Raw genomic sequence first — 19960 nt, forward strand, 5'->3', positions numbered from 1 at the left:
CATAAAGATTCATATTGTAACATGATAATAGAGGGCTAAACTCAAGGTGCTTTGAGAAAGGGAGCAGTGCTGCCACTAGGTGATGACAAAGCTTATGAGTGTTTAACAGCAATGTGCAGTTGCTGTTAAACACTTATCTTACCTTTCTTTCTGCACTGGCAAAAGTAACACACAACAAGCACACAGGTGTCATTTGCTGTGTAAATAGTGTGATACTCACAATTATATTTTACAGACCACGGATATAAAGCAGAGCACTGTGGTCTGCTGATTACGTTATGTGAAGTGGTAGTTATTCCACTATATGAGGCGTCACTGGAGCATTATCAGCACACTGCGACTGCCTGATAGGTACTAGAATATATAATAATAGGATGATTAAATAAAACACCAAGTGGGATAGAGTAGAATTGTTTGTTTTATTCTTTCTGAATTTTAAATTGAGTTTCATAAAGTTAGTTCGGGAACATGGACCACGCCCTGAACACAAGCTCATTTCCAAAGTATTTAAGCACAACAAAGCTGTTCACTTCCTCTTTGACTCTGCTTTCACACCCCTCCCCCAACCCAATTTTTGTTCACTTTCTGCCTCGCTCTCTCTCTCGCAGGTTTAATAACGGGGGACTCTGCACAACCAGAGCTTCTAAAGAGACGGCCCACCACTCTACAGTCTCCATTCCCCCAGTTCCCGCCAGCCATCGGACACCAACGGTCCCCCAACCTTCGTTCTACGACCTTCTCTACCCTCCTCGTTTCTTCTCCCCTACACTCTTACATCCCTTCATCCCTCTACCCCTATCCCTACCTCCCCCTCCCCCTACATCCCTCTACCTCGACCCTTTCATGCCTCTACACCTATTCCTACCCTACTCCTTCATACCTCTACCTCGACCCCTTCCGCTTCCTAATTCTAACAATCCTTCCATCTCGCAATAAACCTCTCGAAACTCATATTGTTATTGCCGTGGTCCTTGTTGGTGAATTCTTGTTCAAATTGGATTTACCATTAAATTGTTGCAAGGAAACGGTTCAAGCAGTGGTGAATGTGACAATACTGTTTTTACAAATAGGGCATAATGAACAACAGAACTTTTAGACAACATTAGCTAAAAGATGCCATTCGAGGGAGGTGACTACTTTTCATCTTGAATGAGTAAGAATGAAACTGAAAGAGTCATTTGTTTTTTATGTGTTTGCTACCATGGCACATACATTACATAATATAAGCTGAGCACATTGTACAAGAAATATAACTTTAAATATATCAAAATAAATATGTTGATTGCACAGAACAAGTATGTTTACTATTTGCGTTAAAAACATGTAAACTTTCCGATATGCTCATAACATTGGATAACAATAGCACAGGCCGGATAACACGGGTCATTCTTCAGACCTTCACCTGTATCGAGTAATTCCACACTGTGGTATTGCTACTTTTACTTAAGTAAAAGATCTGAGTACTTCCTCCACCACTGTTAAAAACTGAGAAATGGCAGACTAAGCCTTGTCAATTATTGACTTTGAATTGCTACAATGTGCTGAAACACACAACACACCCCTTTTGGCAAGTCACACAGGAAGGGAGGAAATACATAAAACTGGAACCAAATGCAAAGCTTCACATTGAAACTGAATGATACAGTTGTTGTCTGTTCACTGCTGAGAAGAGAGAAATAAGACATCGAGGATGAATGGGATTTGGGTTCAGTAAGTAATTTTACCTTCAAGTTAATAGGGTTCTGTTTGAATGTCATTAATAGGTGGGTTGCCAATAAAACAGTGTTTACTTTGGATATTTAAAAAAAAAAAGTAATATTCAAACAAGGTTCAAGCTTTGATTTAACAATTGTTACATCATTTTAGCGTTAATGTTATTTCATGGTAATTTATTGTAATTCATTTTTAATTCATTATTTTTAGGACAGGAGAATCTTTGAAAGCTGCAGGAACTATTTCTGTAACTGGTTTACTGGCAATAGCTGTTGCAGCCGTGGCAGTGGCAGTGGCAGCAGTGGCAGTATTGGTGGTAGCTGGGCCACTGGGCTTCGGGTAATGATTCAACAATCTCTCAAGAAGCTTATTTTGTCTGAGAAATTAATAAACTGCAAAATATTTAAATGTTAGAGCATGTCACACTTCCATAATATCAGCTTCAAATGTCAATAATTGTTTGTTTTGTAGAAAACAAGAAGAAACAAAAACGCTGCAGCGCTGGAAGCAGGACAACCAAGGAAGACAGTAGCTGTGCAATGAGATAATAAGATAATGGGAAAAAATATTTAGAATACATGTAGTGTATTTATGAAAAATAATTCAATTATAAAATAGCTACAACTTTGTGATTCTGTCTGGGCCAGTAGAGAAGGCTTTACTGGCCCTGATGGCACACTACTGGTATAATGTGGTTTCAGAGGGCTTATTAATCAGTGTAATGTACATGCAATCCCGCAAACTAGTCTGCTAACTTTGTAGCATAAAGAAAGATGCTCTACCCAACAGCTTGACAGTAGTTAAATCTGTTTCTGTGATACTGTTTAGAGAGAGATAAGATATGGAGGATGGCTTTGGCTGTGTATGTAATTTTCCCTTCAACTACATGTGATGGTCTAAAGGACCCTGTATGCTCTTTATGCTAAGAAATAAAGTCTTCTCTGCATAGATGTAAGTGTGAGGATATCTATTCTACCAGTTTGGGCTTTTTGATACTTCCAGCACCTTTTAAGATAAAGCCGGGTGAAGAGGTGGTTGCCCTGCATTTACAATATATTTTCATGAAAGAAGCAAATGTAATAATTCCATCTCATGAAGTTGTGTGTGTGACAACAATCTGGTTGCTCTTCCTTGGAATACATACTGACCAAAGAGCTGTCTTCAGAGTAAGTCTACATGCATTACCCCTGCTTTTTTAAACAATAGCTGTTATTTTCATAGCCTATGACATATTCATGAATTCTAAACTCATCTTTAATTAAATACTTTTCCTGTTTGTCATGTTTTCATGACTTATGGGGACATTATATTGACTTGAATTCATTTTGTGGAGACTTACCATGACCTTAACAATAACTGCAACCAGCCTAACCCTGACTTTAACCTTAACCAAGTATTCTCCTTAAAATGAAATGTGTCATGTCCCCAAAAAGAAGGCAAGTCCCTCAATGTGACTGTCTAAACAGATTTATGTCCCCACAAGACAGGTAAAACACACACAGACTCAAGACACACACACTCAGTTTCATGTAAAACAACTTTAATGAGCTGAGTTCAATCTTAAGATTTCTCAACTCGGACATCAGAGCACAAATATTTCACAGATATAAGACAGACTGAGCCGTTAACCAAATACACATTAACTGCGTCTATGTGCTTGTGTGTCTATAAACATATGACTAGTACTGAAGAGTTACAAAGTTCAAATTCTCAACAGTTGTTCCTGATCATATTTGCCAGTGTTACATTGTTATACGTGTGTTTTCCATTGAAGAAGGACTGGTATGTGCGTGTGTGTGTGTGTGTGCATCTTGTTTTCTGGTCAGTTCAGCTGTGACTGGCCGCTGGAGGACCCGGCTGAGCTGTTGCTATCCCATCAGGCTGCGAGGACGGGTCTGAGACAGTGACAGAAGAAGATAGTGTCATCACACCTACAGAGTCTGACCAGGCTTACAGCTCTTTGAAGCGTTTGCAACAGTAAGGAACACTCACACATGCCATTGGGAGCTCCGGGGTGTCGAGGGGCCATCGCCTGGGCGTTTCCTCCACCCGGCATCATCCGATTGGGCATCGGCTGGCCTGAAGGAGGAGGCAAGGCTGAAGCGTAATGATAGAACCCCAGATGTTAAGCGTTGGAACAACAGATAAGAAAATAACACACCGGGTATTTTTTTATTGTGTCCTAAGAGGGTAAGCCTTTTTTTTCTCAGAGGGTGTTTGACTTTTGGTCCGTGTGTGCATGTGTGTGGTCAGACCTGAATGCTGCATTGTGAATCCCGGCTGCCCCGGCTGACCCTGCTGCTCCCTCTGCTGGCGAACCTTCATCTCTGCCTGCTTCAGCTGCTCAGTGTGGAACGTCTGTCTCTCGGTCAGGAGCTGCTGCCGCTGCTGCTCCAGCTGCATGATGCACACACATACACACACACATACAGAGTATTAATGATACGGACTGTTTTGTTGCTTCTGGATACAAACGGATATGAGAAATTTGCCATTTGAGCTTTTAGACATGTAACGTTTTCGGAGTTTAAAGTTGGTCTGGGCTACAGCAGATATTTATGTTCACTCACAGCCTCTTTCTCGCGGTCCATGATGGTCTCCAGCTCCTCAAAGTGCCTCAGTTTGATCTCCAGCTTCTTCATCTGGGTCTCCACCAGCAGAGCCACCAGGGACTTTACCTTCCTCTCTTCTACTGCTGCCAAGTGCTGCAAACACACGAGGCAAAGACGGAGAAAGTTAGAAGCAAAATGACACCATGAATGAGTGAGGAATTAGGTGGCGAGTGCACGTGACCGTTGAAAGGTAGGAACTGAAAAAGGTAGTGGAGGTAAAGATAAAAACGGGAAAACACTGGGGGAAGAAGAGAAAAGATAAGAGGTGAGAGGAGGGGTAGAATTAATTGGGTGTGGCAGAGCGCGGCAGGGAGGGATGGAGAAAATAAATTAAGGGACTGAATGAAATAAAACTACCAAATGAATCATTAGCAACAAGGGGTGAGACGATTACTGATTTAACTCTAATATAGCTTTGTGTAGAAAGACTGGCCAAGACACCTCACTGGGTTACAATGAACCACACATTTTTATTTATTAACATTTGAAACCTACATAAATACGACCTTTCTGAGATAATCCCAGTCTCTAATCTGTCAGATTTACTGTATATCCTACATATACTGACCTGTATGTGCAAAGCCAGGTCTTAAAGTGATCTGATTTGAAACCATTGACAGTCAACCAATGACAACCATTTCTTCACTGTACTCCCCTGTGATTGGTCTATTCTGAAGGGTGGGCTGTACCTTGGCCTTTGTGGCAGCTGAGGCCAGAGCAGCTGCTGCTGCTGTGGCGACTCTGCCCTCCACCAGATCCTGCTCCATCACTCTTGCCTCATCCACATCTCCCCGCCCGAGGCTCTCGTCGTCATCTCCCCTTCCTGGACCAGAGAGAGAATTTCTTTAATATAGCCAGACATGCAAATTTACACAAATACATACACATATACTGTACATATTTGCATACCGTCTCTCTCCTCTGCAAGTATATTTTCGGCATTTTCAGTTTTAACTAGGTCTCCCTCTACTTTGGCCTGAATGGGTTCCACCGTGAGCCCATCGGCCATTAAAGGGACCTGAAACAGATCCAGATGTACCCACACACACACTCAAGGTAAGCCACAAAAAAAATCACCAGCAGAAACAGTAAAACCCTCACTGAGCTCTTGTTGCGGTTTCACCTGATGGGAGGTGGCGTTTGTTTCAATTAGCTCTGCATCCATCGACTCTGAAAGGCAGAATAAGAGATGAATTGTAGACAGAATAAAGAAGTATATGTATTTGTGTGATTATATATATAAATATATATACACAATGTTACCTGTTTTCTCAGGCTGGTTGGACATTTCAGAGACCTTATCCACTAACTCTTCCTGCACTTTGGAAAACTCCTCTGATGACAAAAAGAAATGTAAAATCACTCCAGTGTACCATCTCACAGTCGTAGCCATAATGTAGCCGAACACTCAAATCAACACTCCTCCCTCTGTCCTCTCACCCAGTGCAGCTTTGGCTGCGGACGAAGCCACTCGTGGGTCCACCACGGATGCCAGGAAGGCCACAGTGCTCATGACGGGGTTTTCCGATTGGCTGAAAGGCACAGGCTGGTACGCCAGTGGGCCGAGGGAGGCCGACGAGTCTTCTAGATAAGGGTCTTCTATCGGCAGACGGAGGAAGTGGAGGATACACTCGTCCTGTGTTCTGGAGCCCACATGCTCGGATACTTTGTTCCAGTCATCTCTGTAGACCTCCAAGGCCTGAGAGAGAGACAAAGAGGAAAGACAAGTGTGAGAACAAGATGCAAACCTTCAGGTCAATGATTCTCATGACTCAAAAGTAGACAATTACCCTTTTTAGGAAGGCAATGAGTCATGTGTAATCTAAATCTATTTTAGAAAGCCAAAAACCTGTCTTACCTCTAGTAGCAATAGCGTCTCTTGCTCTGTCCATTCCCTTCCTGCATTTGTACCTTTAGTCTGAGGCAGATGTCGTGAAAACAATTTTTTAATAATTCTAATAACAGCTTAATTACAGAAATTGTTTTAAGTGAAATAAATATGTCATCAACCAAATGTTATATGAAACAAGATTGGGGAAAAAAAACATGCAATTGTTACTGCGTGAGACCTTCGGGTGTTTCTTGGTGTAGATGTCGGAGCGCAGACCAAAGTTCTGGCAGTCTGGCGGCTTCTCTTTGCTCTTTTCCAGGAAATATAACATGTGCTGCGAGGCCGACACCTGAGAGAGAGTGAGAGTGGGCGGCAGAGTTCATCAGATGATTCAAATGTGTGTTTCAGACGCGTCGGTGTCGAGCTGTCGTCATGTGCTCCGTGTGTGTGTGTGTGTGTGTGTGTGTTTTACCTGCAGTGGTTTGTGTTGTAAGGGGGCCAGCCCGGACGGTGTGTCGGCCAGTACGTTGAAATGAGGGGTGGGTGGGGGTCCCATGGGGAGGGGCCGGCTTTCTGCATCCACCTGGTAGTTAATCAAACCCCACTGCTCCAAAAATGAATGAACCCTGGACATAAAGAATATTGTTCTTCTTTCTATCTACATTTCACTGTGTTGCAGCTGATGACTGCATGTAAATACACTCAGCATGTGCCAAGCTGCAATTAAAAATAAAAGCTGCTTTTGAGACGCATTAAGTACACCACGTACCACATTTTCCTTACCAACATGAACAGATTTAATTCGGTAACACGTTCATATTACAGCACACCCACACATCACACTTAACTTCAGACAATGCATGGTAAACACCCACACACACACAGACACACACTAAGCGTTACCTCATGACGGCACAGACGTCTCCAGTGAGGTTGCGTCTGCAGGACGTTGAACTGAGGTATTCCTGGGGGTTGAGCCGGTATGTGTCGATCATGAAGTTACGGTAAGCCAGGTAGCTGCAGTGCACAAGAAACACCATGTTGTTTTTCGGGGGAACCATCTCACTCACCCGATAAGACTTGAATAGTAAAGTCTGAATATCTGCAGCACTCACATTTCTGGCGATTTGGACTTATTCATTCCATTGAAGAATTCGGGCAATGCGCGCTTCTCTATCGCGTGAATGCTGGAATACATGGATAGAGAGGTTTTTAGGGGTTTTGGTTATAAAGTTGGGATGCACTGAAGAAAGCTATGTTTGGAGTAACAGTCAATGTCACTACATGTGTAGTGACATTGTAATACTGTGTAATACCTGTGAGTGTATTCAGTTACCTGTTGTAATTGAACCAAGATGTGTAACTTGGTATTATGATATGATGGGTTTGTTCTGTGATGTTGTCCTCTCCCTCTGACAGGCGAGCTGTCTCCCCTCTCCCCTCCTCATCATCCTACACACACACAGACACACACAGAGAGTACATTTCATTTAATAACACTATTACATCACTGCCCTCCTGCACTTAAAAACATTTGAATGAGATAGATTTCATCATATTTACCCTTCCTGGGAAATCATCCTCCAGTTCATCTGGAAAAGGGAAAGAGAGTGAAAACTCAATGTGCATTCCCACAAACAAAAGTCCAACCGTATTTTGTAATCTTTAACGTTATAAACTGGAGGAAACATTTACACAAACGACATTTCTCCTTAAACATGAGCTATAACACTTAACCTACCCAGGTCAGCCATAGTCCCTCCTTTGACAGGAGTATTCTCACTGTCCTTCTTCAGGTTGACTGCATAAACAACATAAGAAATAGTTTAGAGACAAAGGGCTACTTTTCTGAATACTTATATTTGACTAGTTTCCTGGTCACAGTCTTTTACCATTCTTGGGTAGTACAACCTCCTCCATGTTAGGAACCGGGGTAGGGTCCTCCATGTCTTTGGTCAAGTCCTCTTCTGTCTCTTCCTCCTGTGGTCCGCGCCTTCTCCTGTGCAAACAGACAAAATTCAATGCTGAGACCTCACCCTGAAACGTCAAACCAAACGGATACCCTCCATGTTTGTTTGAAACACTTGTTTCTTACCCCTTCTTTCCTTTCTTTCTGCCTTCAGAGGAGGGAGGAGAGGGAGAGCGTCTTCTCTTTTTGGAGGGGGTGAATTTGGAGTCCTGCAACACAAGGCAGACATAGAGGGTGAACAAAAACTAAGTAAGCCAACGTTTAAGGGTCATTATCTGAAAATGAAAGTATCCTTTTTGCCTCAATTTGGAAAATAATTGACAACACCTTTTATCCTTCTGACGCCCTCTAGACCCCCTACAGCTTCGTACAAACCTGGTCGTCTCTGAGGTGAATGCGCCGGCGGAAAATGATTGGTACATTCCTCTCGTCCACACAATAGTCTTCTTCGTTCATCCACTCGTTGAAAACATCTGTGTCCAGAACCCAGCTAGCATGGACCTGGGGCACACACACACACAACATGAGGATTAATGTGGTGTATGCTAGTGTATGTCATCAATGTAATCTGATTCTGAGCTAAAATATTGATGTCCAGCTGTACATAGTAAATGCAGCAGGGATCCATAGTATGTAACTAAGTATACAGAGCGGTAAAGCATCATGTTTCTGTATGTGTGCTGTTGTACGAACCCGCCACGGCTTCTGTGAATGTGGTGGCTCTTCAACCTCTCCTTCAACATCACTTGAGGACAGCCAACTGTCATAACTGTGGAAAAGTGACAATTGACACAATAGGTAAGTAGTGTGTGTGTGTGTGTATATATGTGTGCGTGTGAGAGCTTGTGCATCACCTGTCAGGGTGCATGCCCCAGTGTACCAAGACATGTTTGTCTTTCCGCATGACAGGACGCATCCACTCATCTGAACACAGACGTGTATGAGAAAAAGGTATTCAGTTAAATACGTACCAAGCATTTCAAAAGATAACACACTCACATTCACACGCACAAACTGTAACTGACCTTCCTCTGTAGACGCAGGTGAGGAGTAGATGTGGTGACTGGCGAGCGTTCGGTCCTCAGTGAGAGTTCCCTGTGGAGGGACAAACCTTTAGCACTGATATTGAACTATATTGTTAGAGCGACAATGAGTTACATATTCTCGCTTCCCCTCTCGGTATACGTCAACGTATGAACATGTTCTCCTTCATCACTCCGTCTGCTCATCTCAGCACTTTACCTGGTGTTTGGTGATAATATCCGTAAGTCTGCTAGCCAGCTCCTGATCCAGTATAGGGTCCACATATACCACAGGCAGTGACATAGACTTGTTCTGTAGATGCACAAATCACAAGTAGTTCATCAGGGGTGTGTCCCTGGTAGGCTGATGTGTGTGTGTGTGTGTGTTTACAAGTGTGTCTATGTCACCTGGATCAGGGCTCTTTCAATAGCACCAAACATCTCGACATTTCTTTCAGTTCTTGATGGATTCTGCAAGTCAAACCTCCGCCTGTAGAAGGAAGGAAGGAAGGAAGGAAGGAAGGAAGGAAGGAAGGAAGGAAGGAAGTTAACATGAAGGACACTACTGTGGAAAAGCAGAAGCATCAGGGGCACGCAACTCACCAGCCTTGCTCAGCCTTAAACTTGTAGGCAGTGCCAAGGATGTGGCAGAGTCCACCCCCTGGCCGCAGGTCCAGGAAGCACTGTGCCTGCAGAACAAATGTAAAATAAAGAGTTTTGTTTATTGTTTACGATCCATCTTGTCAGATTTTCTGTCATCTTACTCTTTCCCCTCTCTATGGGGGGGGGGGGGGACACCATTGAAAGACCCTTTCAGATTTAAGGTGTTTTTCTCCCTCGGTATTGTAATTATGTCCAGACTGAAATCAATCTAGTTTATTTGTCACATACAGTCATACACCGTACAATGTGTAATGAAATTATTTTGTGCCTAGCTCGAGGTAGCAACTAAGAAACAGATAAAATAAATATGCAGTACTGTATTTATATTATTATACACGTTAGGGATCTCAACCCCTGTAAAAACAAGCTTAAATCAACATAAATCCTAAAAGATGGAGACTTTGGAGACTGGATATGGTAAATTCGGAATACTGTGAGAGTGACAGTGAGAGATGGACTCACGGGCAGTTTGGTGAGAGCAGGACTGGTGGCTTGTCTGCCAAAAGCATCCTCTTGGAACTGGAGAAGCTGCAGAGTCATTGCAGCCAGAGCCTGACACGATGGAGCGTCCACCAGCACATACTAACGGACACACAGACAGAGACATGAGGAGAATATTAATCGCTTTAAGGCTACCTACAACCCACTGCATTTACCGAGAGTCTAGCCGGTTAAACTGTTGTGTTTGTAACGTTACTGGTTAACCTGTGGGATATGGCTGCTTTGCACTTCATCTTTCGTGTGTATTAATATGTTTAAATGCAGCACTCAATACATCTCGCTGGTCAGTGTAAACGTAACGTTATCCAGCACGAGACGTTTGTTTACAGTCTGAGCCACTGGACTTGCTAGCAGGGGGCGGCTAGCTTGCTAGCTAGCTTCCTAACCAGCTAACTACCTTTTTGTAGTGCTTCCCGATCCACTGTCGCACCACCTCCAGCTGGGCTAAAGTATCCGGACTCTCCCAGAACCGAGCGGACGGACTGCTGTCTTTTTTCCGATGTGCGGATGTTCCGGAGCTGGCTTGGCTTGTCCCGGGAGTGCCGAGGTGTGTGCCTCCGGACATTGTGGCCATAATTAAACGAGATTAATCTCAAACAGGAGAACAAAACTGGCTAGCGCGCTCGCTAGCTTTCGCATTCTCGTTTTCTCTCGCGAGACGCAGCGCGATTGTCGCAGTTCGGAATAAAGGTTTTCCCTTTTTAAATGTCGAACTGTTTTTAATTTTCAAGTGTTTTATTATTTAATTGTGCGCGGTTTTAAATCGGTATTGTATTTTTAAAACACCACGAAGCGTCTGTATGTAGAATACACGTGTTTGTTACAAACCACGACCTTTATTTTGAAAAGTACAACAATACAAGGAAAAAACTACGGAAGACATGTAAACAGAAGTGAAGCGACATCGGTTAGCTGCTGCTTGTTTATATTCTAACACTCTAATTCCAAGCTACCTATTGAATAACTGTTTTAAAAAACATAATTACAATAACCTGTGAACTTTGTTGCAGAAATGTTTGTTTAGTCATAACTTTCCAGACATGCACGATGTCTGTCAGGAAATACAAAGCTGTCTGTCAGCGAATTATGATTCTTTTCCGTCCCATTCTATAATTGGATATCAGCAAAACCGCAGACTCCAAACACCCTTAGGCCAACCTTACTCATCGCAGCACTGAAGCGCCAGCAGTGAGTAACCTTAACACTTCATGTTTTCTCAGGTCCTGAGATCCAATGGGTGTCCACGGTCTGACCACCTTTGTGGAGGGGAAGAGAAACTTACTCCAAGATGTGAAGTTCAGGGACAGTCCCCTGGTCATTGATGGCTGCAGTCTGTATTTCCGCCTCTACTTTAACCACAGTTTGGATCAGCAGCACGGAGGGGACTATAATGCCTTTGCTTGCTTGCTCACCCAGTTCCTCAATGCGTTGGCGGCCTGTAACATCCAGCCGTATGTGGTACTGGATGGAGGTAAGAATGCTTTTGACATGGCAACGCCCTATCAGTTTGCTCACATTTGTTTAAAACGGATCAAGTTCATTGTCTGTTCTGTTCTTTTTCTTAAGGGATTGACCCAAGTGACAAGAAGTTTCCCACCCTGCGTCAGCGTCTACAGTCCAAGATAAAGGAGGCAGACAGTCTCTCCCATGGCCGCAATGGCTCTATTCTCCCACTCCTCACCAGACATGTTTTCATTCAGGTCCTCATCCAGAGAGGAGTCCCTCTGGTCCAGTGTCCAGCTGAGGCTGACTGGGAAATTGCATGTCTGGCTCGCCAGTGGAACTGCCCAGTTCTGACCAATGACAGTGACTTCTATATCTTTGACCTGCCAGGTATGAATAGCGACAGGATTTTTGGTACTTAACAAGGATCCAAATCTGCCTTTGTAATGATGGTATCTCACTTGCGGCTCGGCTGTTGTCTTACATGTTGTTTACCTGCTTTGTTTTCCTAGGTGGTTACCTGCCACTCAGTTCTTTCCAGTGGGCCAACCTTAACGGTAAAGCCTCTCACCGCTACATCTCGGCTCGTTGCTACACCACTAACGGGCTGTGCCGCTGGTTTGGCAGCATGAACAAGGAGTTGCTGCCCTTATTTGCCGTTCTGGCTGGTAATGATTATGGCGCTCCAAAAGATGTTGAAAGAATCCTAGATCGGTTAGGTGGCAAAGGAGCACCCTATTCCCGCATCGAGCGCTTCCTCCTCTGGCTGTCCTCTTTTAAAAATCCGTCCGACGCACTGGAGGAAGCGAGCATACTGATGGGGGAGGAAGCTGGAGGCGTTAGGGGCAAGAGAGGACAGAAGGGTGGGCTCAGTTCACAGCTGTGGGCAGGTATGCAGGAGTACCACATCGCCACTGAAAGCTCTCTGGCTCACTGGTTCTCTGAAGGTACGGCCGCTCCTAGAGGGCGGACCTCTTGGCTGCCAGAGTGTCTGTCGCTGGCTGCAGCTCAGGGGCTTTTGGCTCCCTTGGCGGTAGATGCTCTGGTGATGCGCAAGGTCCTGCTCATCCCGCAGGTGGAGAACAGCAGGCTAGCCAGCAGCCATAGTAGTGCCAGCGCCATACGCCAGGCTATATATGGGATGATACTGCAGAGCGGCCAGGATGTCCAGGCACGGGATATGAGGGCACGAGAAAACGTCAGCCAGGGTATGAGAGGTGGGAGAGGGCGAGGGGAAAGGGGGCGGGGAGGTGGAGGTAGGGGTCAGGATATTATTTTACCCACACAGCAGGGTGTTCAGTCAGGATTTAGCATTGAACAAGCAGCTGGTGCAGCTACAGTATCGGCCCAGGACCATAGTGCCCCCATGTGTGTGGAGGAGTACGACCGCATGGATCTGAACTTGAAGAAAAACAATGTAGAGGCACATCCGCTCAGAAACCCCCTGCTTCTAGGTACACTGGGCCAGGTATGACAACTAAACCTATGTTTTGTTTTTAAAGGCAATTAGTTATTTGATTTATTTACCTTTCCCGATGCTGTCCCATTATTTCATCCAGGCTCCTGTGAAGGTTCGTCTCGGGGTCCTGTTAGAAGTCTTGGGAGTGAAGGAGTCTGCCCTGGCTGATGTTCCTCTCCACCTGAGGCTGGCTGTAGCAGTGACAGCCTTCTGGCTGCGAGAGGCCAAACCCACACCCTCACAGCCCCAGCTCCAGGCGTTGGTGCTGAACATGGTTTACGGAGAGCTGTCTTGGAGCAACCAGCCTGAAGCTACCCACAACCAACACACCGGTTAGTTGTGTTTGTATCTTTTGTATTGCCCCACGAGGTCACAGACGCTGTGTATCTCAATAATGACAACGTTGCCGCTTGTGTGTCATCCCAGTCCCACAGCTGAACTGGGCTGCGGAGGGCAACGTGTGGACGGGGCTGGATCGACAACGTGTGAGACCGGGGGAGAGGCGGGGCTTGGATGTCGGAGTGGCTCACAGTCTCAGCCAATGGCAGGCCTGCCTCTGGAGTGCACTGTGTCTCAATCAGCTATTGCTGCAGCCGCTGCCTGATCCCCACCTGTCATGGTAAGGCACAGGGCGAGATAACACACCGAGAACCAGAGCTGCAACTGACTTTTCTTTGTTATCGATTCAACTTTTTATTTATTTGATCGTTAAAGTCTATGAGAAAGTAGTAAAGAATACCCGTCACGATTTCTCACAAGCCCATGGTGACATCATCTTATTGCTTTTTGATGATTATATAAGAGACGTTGTATACAGATACCGTGGTTAAGTGATAACAAATGTGTTATTATGTGCCTCCCTCTCCATCTCTGTGTGCGGTTCAGGTTGTACAGTGGTACCTTGGTGCACGGCCTCCTCAGGTATCTGAAAGGAGGCCGAGCTGCTGAGTCACTCCTCGTCGGGGGTTCCATGTCCGGACCGTTCTACTCATTCCTTCTGGACACCGTGAGGAACTGCAGCTCTAAGACCCATCCTTCCTCTTCGGCAGCAAGGAGGGGGAAGAGAGGCGGAGGCCGGGGAAGGAGAGGAAGAGGAAGAGGGGGGGGAGGTGGTGGAGGAAGAGGAGGAAGGGGAAGGGGGACTGAGGAGATAAACAATAGGTTTGCTCTCCTGATGAGCGAGGAAGAGTCTGACGATTGATGAGGAGGCAGAGGAAAATGAACTGTTCGATATGAAGCACTCGCGAGGGGCCAAATGAGGGAGGACATTCCAGTGTTTTATCAAACACACTCAGGGAATGCTACAAATAGTCATTTGACAAGTGAAGAGCACATCTTAATGTCGACCGCTGAGCGTCTGCCTTTGTTGCACTAGTTTAAGCTTCATCGATAATATTGACCCGTTTATGAAAACTTCTATTCCTGTCTTAAATCAAGTGACGTCAACATATCAAGCAACATGTCAGATCAGTTTTCCCACAGAGAACTCTGGCCGTATTTTAACTCATTAGAGCAAAGCCACTGTATTTAATGCATGTTTTCACCAGATATTTTTATTCAGTTCAGTCAACACAACATTTTAACAGTAAATGAAGTGGTGTCTTATTTTATCATCTTATATCATCTTAGAGGAACTTATGAAATGTTCTTTAATCGCAGATTCCTTCTTACTCATGAATTCATTTACTCATCTTTCTATAATAAAAAAAATATAAATCAAACTCAGACATGTTTTTTAGTCACATTCAGCTAGTTTTTACTTGTAACCACATGGCTGAGAAAACGTTTTTTTTACTTATTCTCTATGAAGTCTTTTGTCTTATTAAATATGAACACAACACAACCAATCGTCAACTATTCATAAATGCAGTATATTTAAACTCCGTAACAGTATTTGATTCCAAAACGACAAAAAAAACAAATAAAGAGGTTCCCCACCTGTACTCGCCAATCTGTTTTCTTTTTCTAGTATCTAACCTAACAATCCTCATTAAAAGTCTCCTTGTTCCCTTTAACATAAATGTGTGGAATAGTGTCCCACTGGCACTTTAAACAGTGGGACAGCTAAAAGTTAAAAATAAATGTGGCTACTGGACAAAGTTAAAGAACATGACCAGTTGTTTGCCTTGCACACATGAATATTCACATTAGTAGAGGAGCTGTCAGGCCACTGGAGGCCCAACGCAGTAGCTGCCGCAACTGTCGTAACATACACTGAATCTTCCTCTCGTCCTATGAGGAGGAGGTGGAAGAGGAGGAGGAGGAGGAGGTGGAGGAGGAGGAGGAGGAGGAGGAGGTGGCGGAGGTGGTGGTGGAGGTTGTGGCAGATGCCGAGGCGGTGGCTGCAGCTTGTGGCTGAGAGTCTATGAGGTCCATGTCTTCGTCTTCGTTGACTCCGCACGTGTCGACCACGCAGATTAGGCAGCTTGTGACGGGAAATGCTCGCACCTTGCTGCAAGTCACCCACCTGGACACAGAAGAGAACGGACTTAGATCAAGGGTTTAAACAAGCTGTTATTTAATTTCATAGATTCCCAGTGTGCCTATTGGAGACAGAATTCAACGTCTACTTATTCATTTGTTTGGTTTTAGTAATATCTATTTAATAGACTGACCTGTCCGTTTCAGTGTGGTACTCCAGGACGTGTCCGAGTCGCCCCACACCTTGAAACCCGGCCAGCACATAGATGACCTCACCGACCGCTGCACACTTCACCGTCACACCTCGCCACGGCATCGCCAAAGCAGCACGCCACTCATTACTGGCAATGTCATAGTATTCCACCGAGTCAAGTCCACCTAAAGAGAAAAAAACTAAATCATACTGATGCCACATATGCTACGGCTACTATGTTGAATAGTAATATTACAGTATTTTAGTAATATCATTTTTTTTTTTTGCACCTAGAGCTCCCTGCCCTCCAACAGCGTAGATCCTGCTGTTGACCACCACCAGCCCATGGTTCTTCCTGGCCTCTCTCATCCCAGACAACTCCCTCCATCTGAGGACAGGAAGGTGGAGACAAGAGGTATTGAGGAGAAGACCACAGCAGTAGCAGTGCAAGGTGATTCACTACTTCTGTGTGAATGTACATATGATTATTGTCAGGTAAATACAACATTGATATGATATACAGACAGTAAGTAAATAAGATACGTCTTCACATTGTCCTTGCGTTTCCTGCTGTTGTCACCAAGTCCATAGCAATAAAGCAACAGTGCTCCCCATCATAGTCCTTTTCACTATCCCATTCATAAACACTGTAAACAAACCAGGGACCAACAGAAATCCCCACATCATCCTTTGGGTTGTATAGTTCTAAACCATACGTTGGTTTGACTCACTTTTGAGTGCTGGGGTCGTAGACCTCACAGTTGTTGAGGACCCTGCCGGACACATTGGTGCCCACCGTGCCTCCACAGACGTATATGAGCCCGTTGGCCTCCACCGAGCCGTGGCTGCAGCGAGCCATCAGCATGCTGGTCTTCACCTGCCAAGACTCCGTTCTTGTGTCATAGCATTCGAAAAGGTCGAGCGCAGAGCTTCCTGCAGACGCACGAGTACAGTACACAACACCACGGTTACACGCTTTCAGAAGGGGAATGTCTTTTTCGCCCGTGAAGGATCATCAACATCTAATATCCCCAGTTCACCCCTTCCACCTCTCTGTGCTCACCCACTTCCGACCCCCCAGACGTGTAGATCTTGCCCTGGGCAGGGCAGGCAGCGAGGCTATCGCGAGGCGTGGGAGGTCCCAGCTTGGAGTACCAGCTGTCCTTCAGGACGTTGTAGCAGTCCATGCGCTTGATGGGGAACAGCTGTGAGCCACCCAGGATGTAGACCACGTTGTCCCAGAAGACGGCTGTGGCGTCTCGGCGCTTCTCGAAGGGGCAGCGGATGTCTGTCCAGGTGGAGTCCTGCATGGAAAGCCAGACTTAAACTTGACTTTACTATGCAAACCAATAGATGTCATACTTGTTTCTGCAATATCTGATCTCATTTTTCAAACTAAAACCCAACATTAGAGCTCAGAAGTTTCCCACTTTAATATTAAATGAGAAGTATACGTCTATACAGACTTCACTGACTCAAGCTCAGTACCTTGGGGTTGAAGTAGCGGCAGGACTGAGGCTGGGAGCCTCCAAACAGAGCGATGCGGTAGTCGTGCTTCTTGCGTCGCGGTCGGCTGTTCTCCCCCAGATCCTCCCGATCCTCCAGGGACAGCAGGTGGTAGCGCATCCCACCTGGTACGAAAGCACAGGGGCGCTCATGTCAACCCAGCAGAACTTAGAAGTGTGCCTTTGCACCAGTTTAAATTTGCTCTTTACTTGTCTGTTTGTGACATGATTTGTGTGAGTGCGTGTGTGTGTATCTCCTCCTACTCACTGATGACCATCTTGAGACACTGTGGGTTGTCCTGGATGAGGGGCTCAGCCTGCACCGTCTTGGAGAGGAAGGTTTTGGAGACCAGAGGAAAGCGAACGCACCCCAACACCTCCACCATGTACTGCTGTCTGTTACACACATCGTACTTCAGCCAGCGCACTGCTGCGTCATAAATCTGAACACAAACGCAACAACAAGACATGATGAAAAGCCATCTATTTGGGAATGTAAGTTGTAAAATGAAGTATTTCTCATTATTTGCACATAAAAAAATTGTAAGGGCTTATTATTTTGCCACGTCCCCGAACTTAGGCACCAAACAACAGTACCAACAGAAACACCTCAGACATGTTTTTCTTTAGCACATTCTTTAAAATTACAGCATAAAAGAAATGAAGCATATGGTCAATGAATGTGCATGTGTGTGTGTGTGTGTGTGTGTGTACCTGGGCCTCAGCACGGACAGTGAGTTTGTCGTGGTGCAGCAGGTGTGTGAGCTGTGAAACATTTAGTTGCAGGAACTCATCCAGTTTGTAGACTTCAGTGAAGTGGAGCTCAAAGAAGTCCTCTGCTGCCGCCTTCAGCTCGGGACAGTCCATACAGTCAGCCAGGGAGGAAATACCTGCAGGATTACAGAACGAGGATGAGTCAATCTAATGCGTCAAATGATGTGACCCCAAACCAAAAATGTCATTTTTGACTTAACAAGTACCAGCTAAACTGACTCAAAGGGCTGAGCAGATTTTGGGGTGAAAAGCAAATTGAGATGTGATTCAACCTTGATTGTATTACCAAGGCAGTTTGTTGCATCAATTTGTCCTTTGAGGAACTCCACACACATCTTCTTCACAGGCTCAATCTGGTACTGGTTGGCTGCATCCAGCAACGACTGGACGTTACTGCTGTTCACCGAAATCCTGACACACACACACACACACACACACTTTATCATTAAAGAGGTGTTTCTGATGAAATCAGGTGAAAGTAAGTTAAAAGAGATTGTGTCTGTTCTACTGTTAAGCTTCGCAGCATTTGTAAGCAATTACACCACAGTGTCATATTTCCTTTTTTTTCCAGGTGCACTGTGTGCCTCAAAACGATCTCTCCTATTTGTCACGATTGGCGCTCTTACTTTCAGCCAAGATTCTTACCGAGCTGTGTAGATAAATTCAATCAACAGCTCAATGATCTCAGGCTCGGCACTCCTGAGCTCCACCTCGTGGGACATCGACTCCATCATTCTGGCTGGAGGTAAAGAAGGAAAATAGAGACATATCAGCAAGACATGATATTCCTCCTATCCTTGGCAACAGCTTGGGTGGCACTGCATCATTTATACAGTGACATCCCAAAATAATAACGTTCTATCCGAAATCACACCACCCCTGTAGCAGCAGAGGCAAATGTTCCCACTACTGTGGTCCACAAAATATCAAGCGCGTCTGTCCTGTCAATGGTGTTTTCGTGTCCACACTTACTGGTGAACATGAGGCTGAAGAAGTGGCTTGCAGCAGCCAACACTACTCTGTGGGCAGGAAAGTGTTTCCCCTGAACCACCAGGGTGACGTCACAGAGAGTAGCCTGAAGAAAACACATGCATGTATCAGGACAGGGAAGGGACACACACTTACAGTAAAGGCCTCATGTCAAGCCCTGTTACCGACACACACACACACACTTGTCCTCTTTTCTTTTCTCTCACACACACACACACACACACACCTGTTTCCTCAGGTTGTTCATGACTCCCATGATGTTAGACAGCTGTCTGAACTCCTCTTTGATGGCACACTTCCTCTCGCTCTTCTTCTTGATGCTCGCCGCCTTCTCTGGAGAGGCCACCCCCGTCATGTCAGCCCGATGAACGGAATCTGTTCGGTAAAAAATGAAAACACCTTCAGCACCACCACCACCGCCAGCAGTGTGCAGCTGCTGCAGCCTCTTTGTTTGTCGCTCAGCCACTGGCTTGGCTTGCTAGCTGCCTGCAGCTTATTGGTTTATGAGATTTGATGAACTAAAAGGCAGCCAGTTGTACGGCAGCTACTCCTTGAAAATACAAATAGAAATCATAAAGATGAACTTTCTATAGTGATAAAACGGTGTAGCGCAGTGTATTTTGTGAGCTGCTCGAGTTGTGGGTTTCCTCTTCTTCTACGGGTTTATTTTTGGTTGAAAGTACTCTCGTTCGCCCTCTACCGACAGGTGTGATAAATAACTAATTAACCTGCGGGACTGCGGAACTGATTTACTTTTTACTTTTAGTAGATCTGTAGTGAATCCTTTTGGTTTTCAAAAAGACAACAACGCACGCAATATTTGTATTCCCTATGAATAGCGACTTTCAGATTGCATACAGCCAT

General features: G+C 45.1%; 3 protein-coding genes and 1 long non-coding RNA gene across 6 annotated transcripts; 2 read left to right on the top strand and 2 right to left on the bottom strand.

Moving 5' to 3' along the window:
* The first annotated feature begins 1632 nt into the window (after positions 1 to 1632).
* On the top strand, positions 1633 to 2652 carry LOC306708017. The gene is made up of 3 exons (XR_013767442.1): positions 1633 to 1710; positions 1924 to 2052; positions 2185 to 2652. It is a non-coding gene; the product is annotated as an uncharacterized lncRNA (long non-coding RNA).
* A 594-nt stretch (positions 2653 to 3246) lies between these two features.
* Positions 3247 to 10947, bottom strand: smarcc1b (SWI/SNF related BAF chromatin remodeling complex subunit C1b). 2 transcript variants are annotated; one of them, XM_079175957.1, is made up of 28 exons: positions 10709 to 10947; positions 10273 to 10392; positions 9751 to 9836; positions 9556 to 9637; positions 9368 to 9460; positions 9151 to 9220; positions 8980 to 9049; positions 8819 to 8894; positions 8501 to 8626; positions 8252 to 8334; positions 8049 to 8155; positions 7898 to 7957; positions 7720 to 7748; positions 7493 to 7608; positions 7272 to 7343; positions 7060 to 7173; positions 6629 to 6782; positions 6395 to 6505; positions 6184 to 6243; positions 5766 to 6024; positions 5589 to 5660; positions 5449 to 5495; positions 5235 to 5343; positions 5015 to 5148; positions 4284 to 4418; positions 3969 to 4110; positions 3706 to 3792; positions 3247 to 3608 (listed from the first exon to the last, which is right to left on the bottom strand). In XM_079175957.1, exons 1-28 carry the CDS (start codon positions 10883 to 10885, stop codon positions 3541 to 3543), a joined length of 2859 nt encoding a protein of 952 aa, XP_079032083.1. In that variant the 5' UTR covers positions 10886 to 10947; the 3' UTR covers positions 3247 to 3540. The 2 variants fall into 2 exon arrangements, with proteins under 2 accessions (XP_079032083.1, XP_079032082.1); XM_079175956.1 differs by having other exon boundaries at positions 3706 to 3810.
* aste1b (asteroid homolog 1b) lies at positions 10726 to 15449 on the top strand. 2 transcript variants are annotated; one of them, XM_079175959.1, is made up of 7 exons: positions 10726 to 10858; positions 11532 to 11782; positions 11878 to 12144; positions 12267 to 13222; positions 13314 to 13545; positions 13640 to 13832; positions 14099 to 15449. In XM_079175959.1, the coding sequence occupies exons 2-7, from the start codon at positions 11545 to 11547 to the stop codon at positions 14412 to 14414; spliced, it is 2202 nt and encodes a 733-aa protein (XP_079032085.1). In that variant the 5' UTR covers positions 10726 to 10858; positions 11532 to 11544; the 3' UTR covers positions 14415 to 15449. The 2 variants fall into 2 exon arrangements, with proteins under 2 accessions (XP_079032085.1, XP_079032084.1); XM_079175958.1 differs by lacking the exon at positions 10726 to 10858 and adding an exon at positions 11174 to 11218.
* On the bottom strand, positions 15446 to 19569 carry klhl7 (kelch-like family member 7; the record flags this gene model as incomplete). Its single annotated transcript, XM_079175960.1, has 12 exons — positions 19323 to 19569; positions 19079 to 19181; positions 18752 to 18845; positions 18393 to 18517; positions 18047 to 18222; positions 17601 to 17775; positions 17316 to 17458; positions 16891 to 17131; positions 16559 to 16760; positions 16118 to 16215; positions 15829 to 16012; positions 15446 to 15680 (listed from the first exon to the last, which is right to left on the bottom strand). The coding sequence occupies exons 1-12, from the start codon at positions 19449 to 19451 to the stop codon at positions 15446 to 15448; spliced, it is 1905 nt and encodes a 634-aa protein (XP_079032086.1). The 5' UTR covers positions 19452 to 19569.
* Between the last annotated feature and the right edge of the window lie 391 nt (positions 19570 to 19960).

The sequence above is a fragment of the Pholis gunnellus genome (genome assembly GCF_910591455.1).
Source record: "Pholis gunnellus genome assembly, chromosome: 16".
Taxonomy (NCBI): Eukaryota; Metazoa; Chordata; class Actinopteri; order Perciformes; family Pholidae; genus Pholis; species Pholis gunnellus.

Coding starts and splice junctions, on each gene's coding strand:
- smarcc1b (XM_079175956.1), bottom strand. CDS start 10,885: ATGGCCACAATGTCCGGAGGCACACACCTCGGCACTCCCGGGACAAGC. Junction 10,393..10,708: donor TCGGGAAGCACTACAAAAAG/GTAGTTAGCTGG, acceptor TGTGTCCGTTAG/TATGTGCTGGTGGACGCTCC. Junction 3,811..3,968: donor ATTCACAATGCAGCATTCAG/GTCTGACCACAC, acceptor ATTACGCTTCAG/CCTTGCCTCCTCCTTCAGGC.
- aste1b (XM_079175959.1), top strand. CDS start 11,545: ATGGGTGTCCACGGTCTGACCACCTTTGTGGAGGGGAAGAGAAACTTA. Junction 12,145..12,266: donor CTATATCTTTGACCTGCCAG/GTATGAATAGCG, acceptor TTGTTTTCCTAG/GTGGTTACCTGCCACTCAGT. Junction 13,223..13,313: donor TTCTAGGTACACTGGGCCAG/GTATGACAACTA, acceptor TATTTCATCCAG/GCTCCTGTGAAGGTTCGTCT.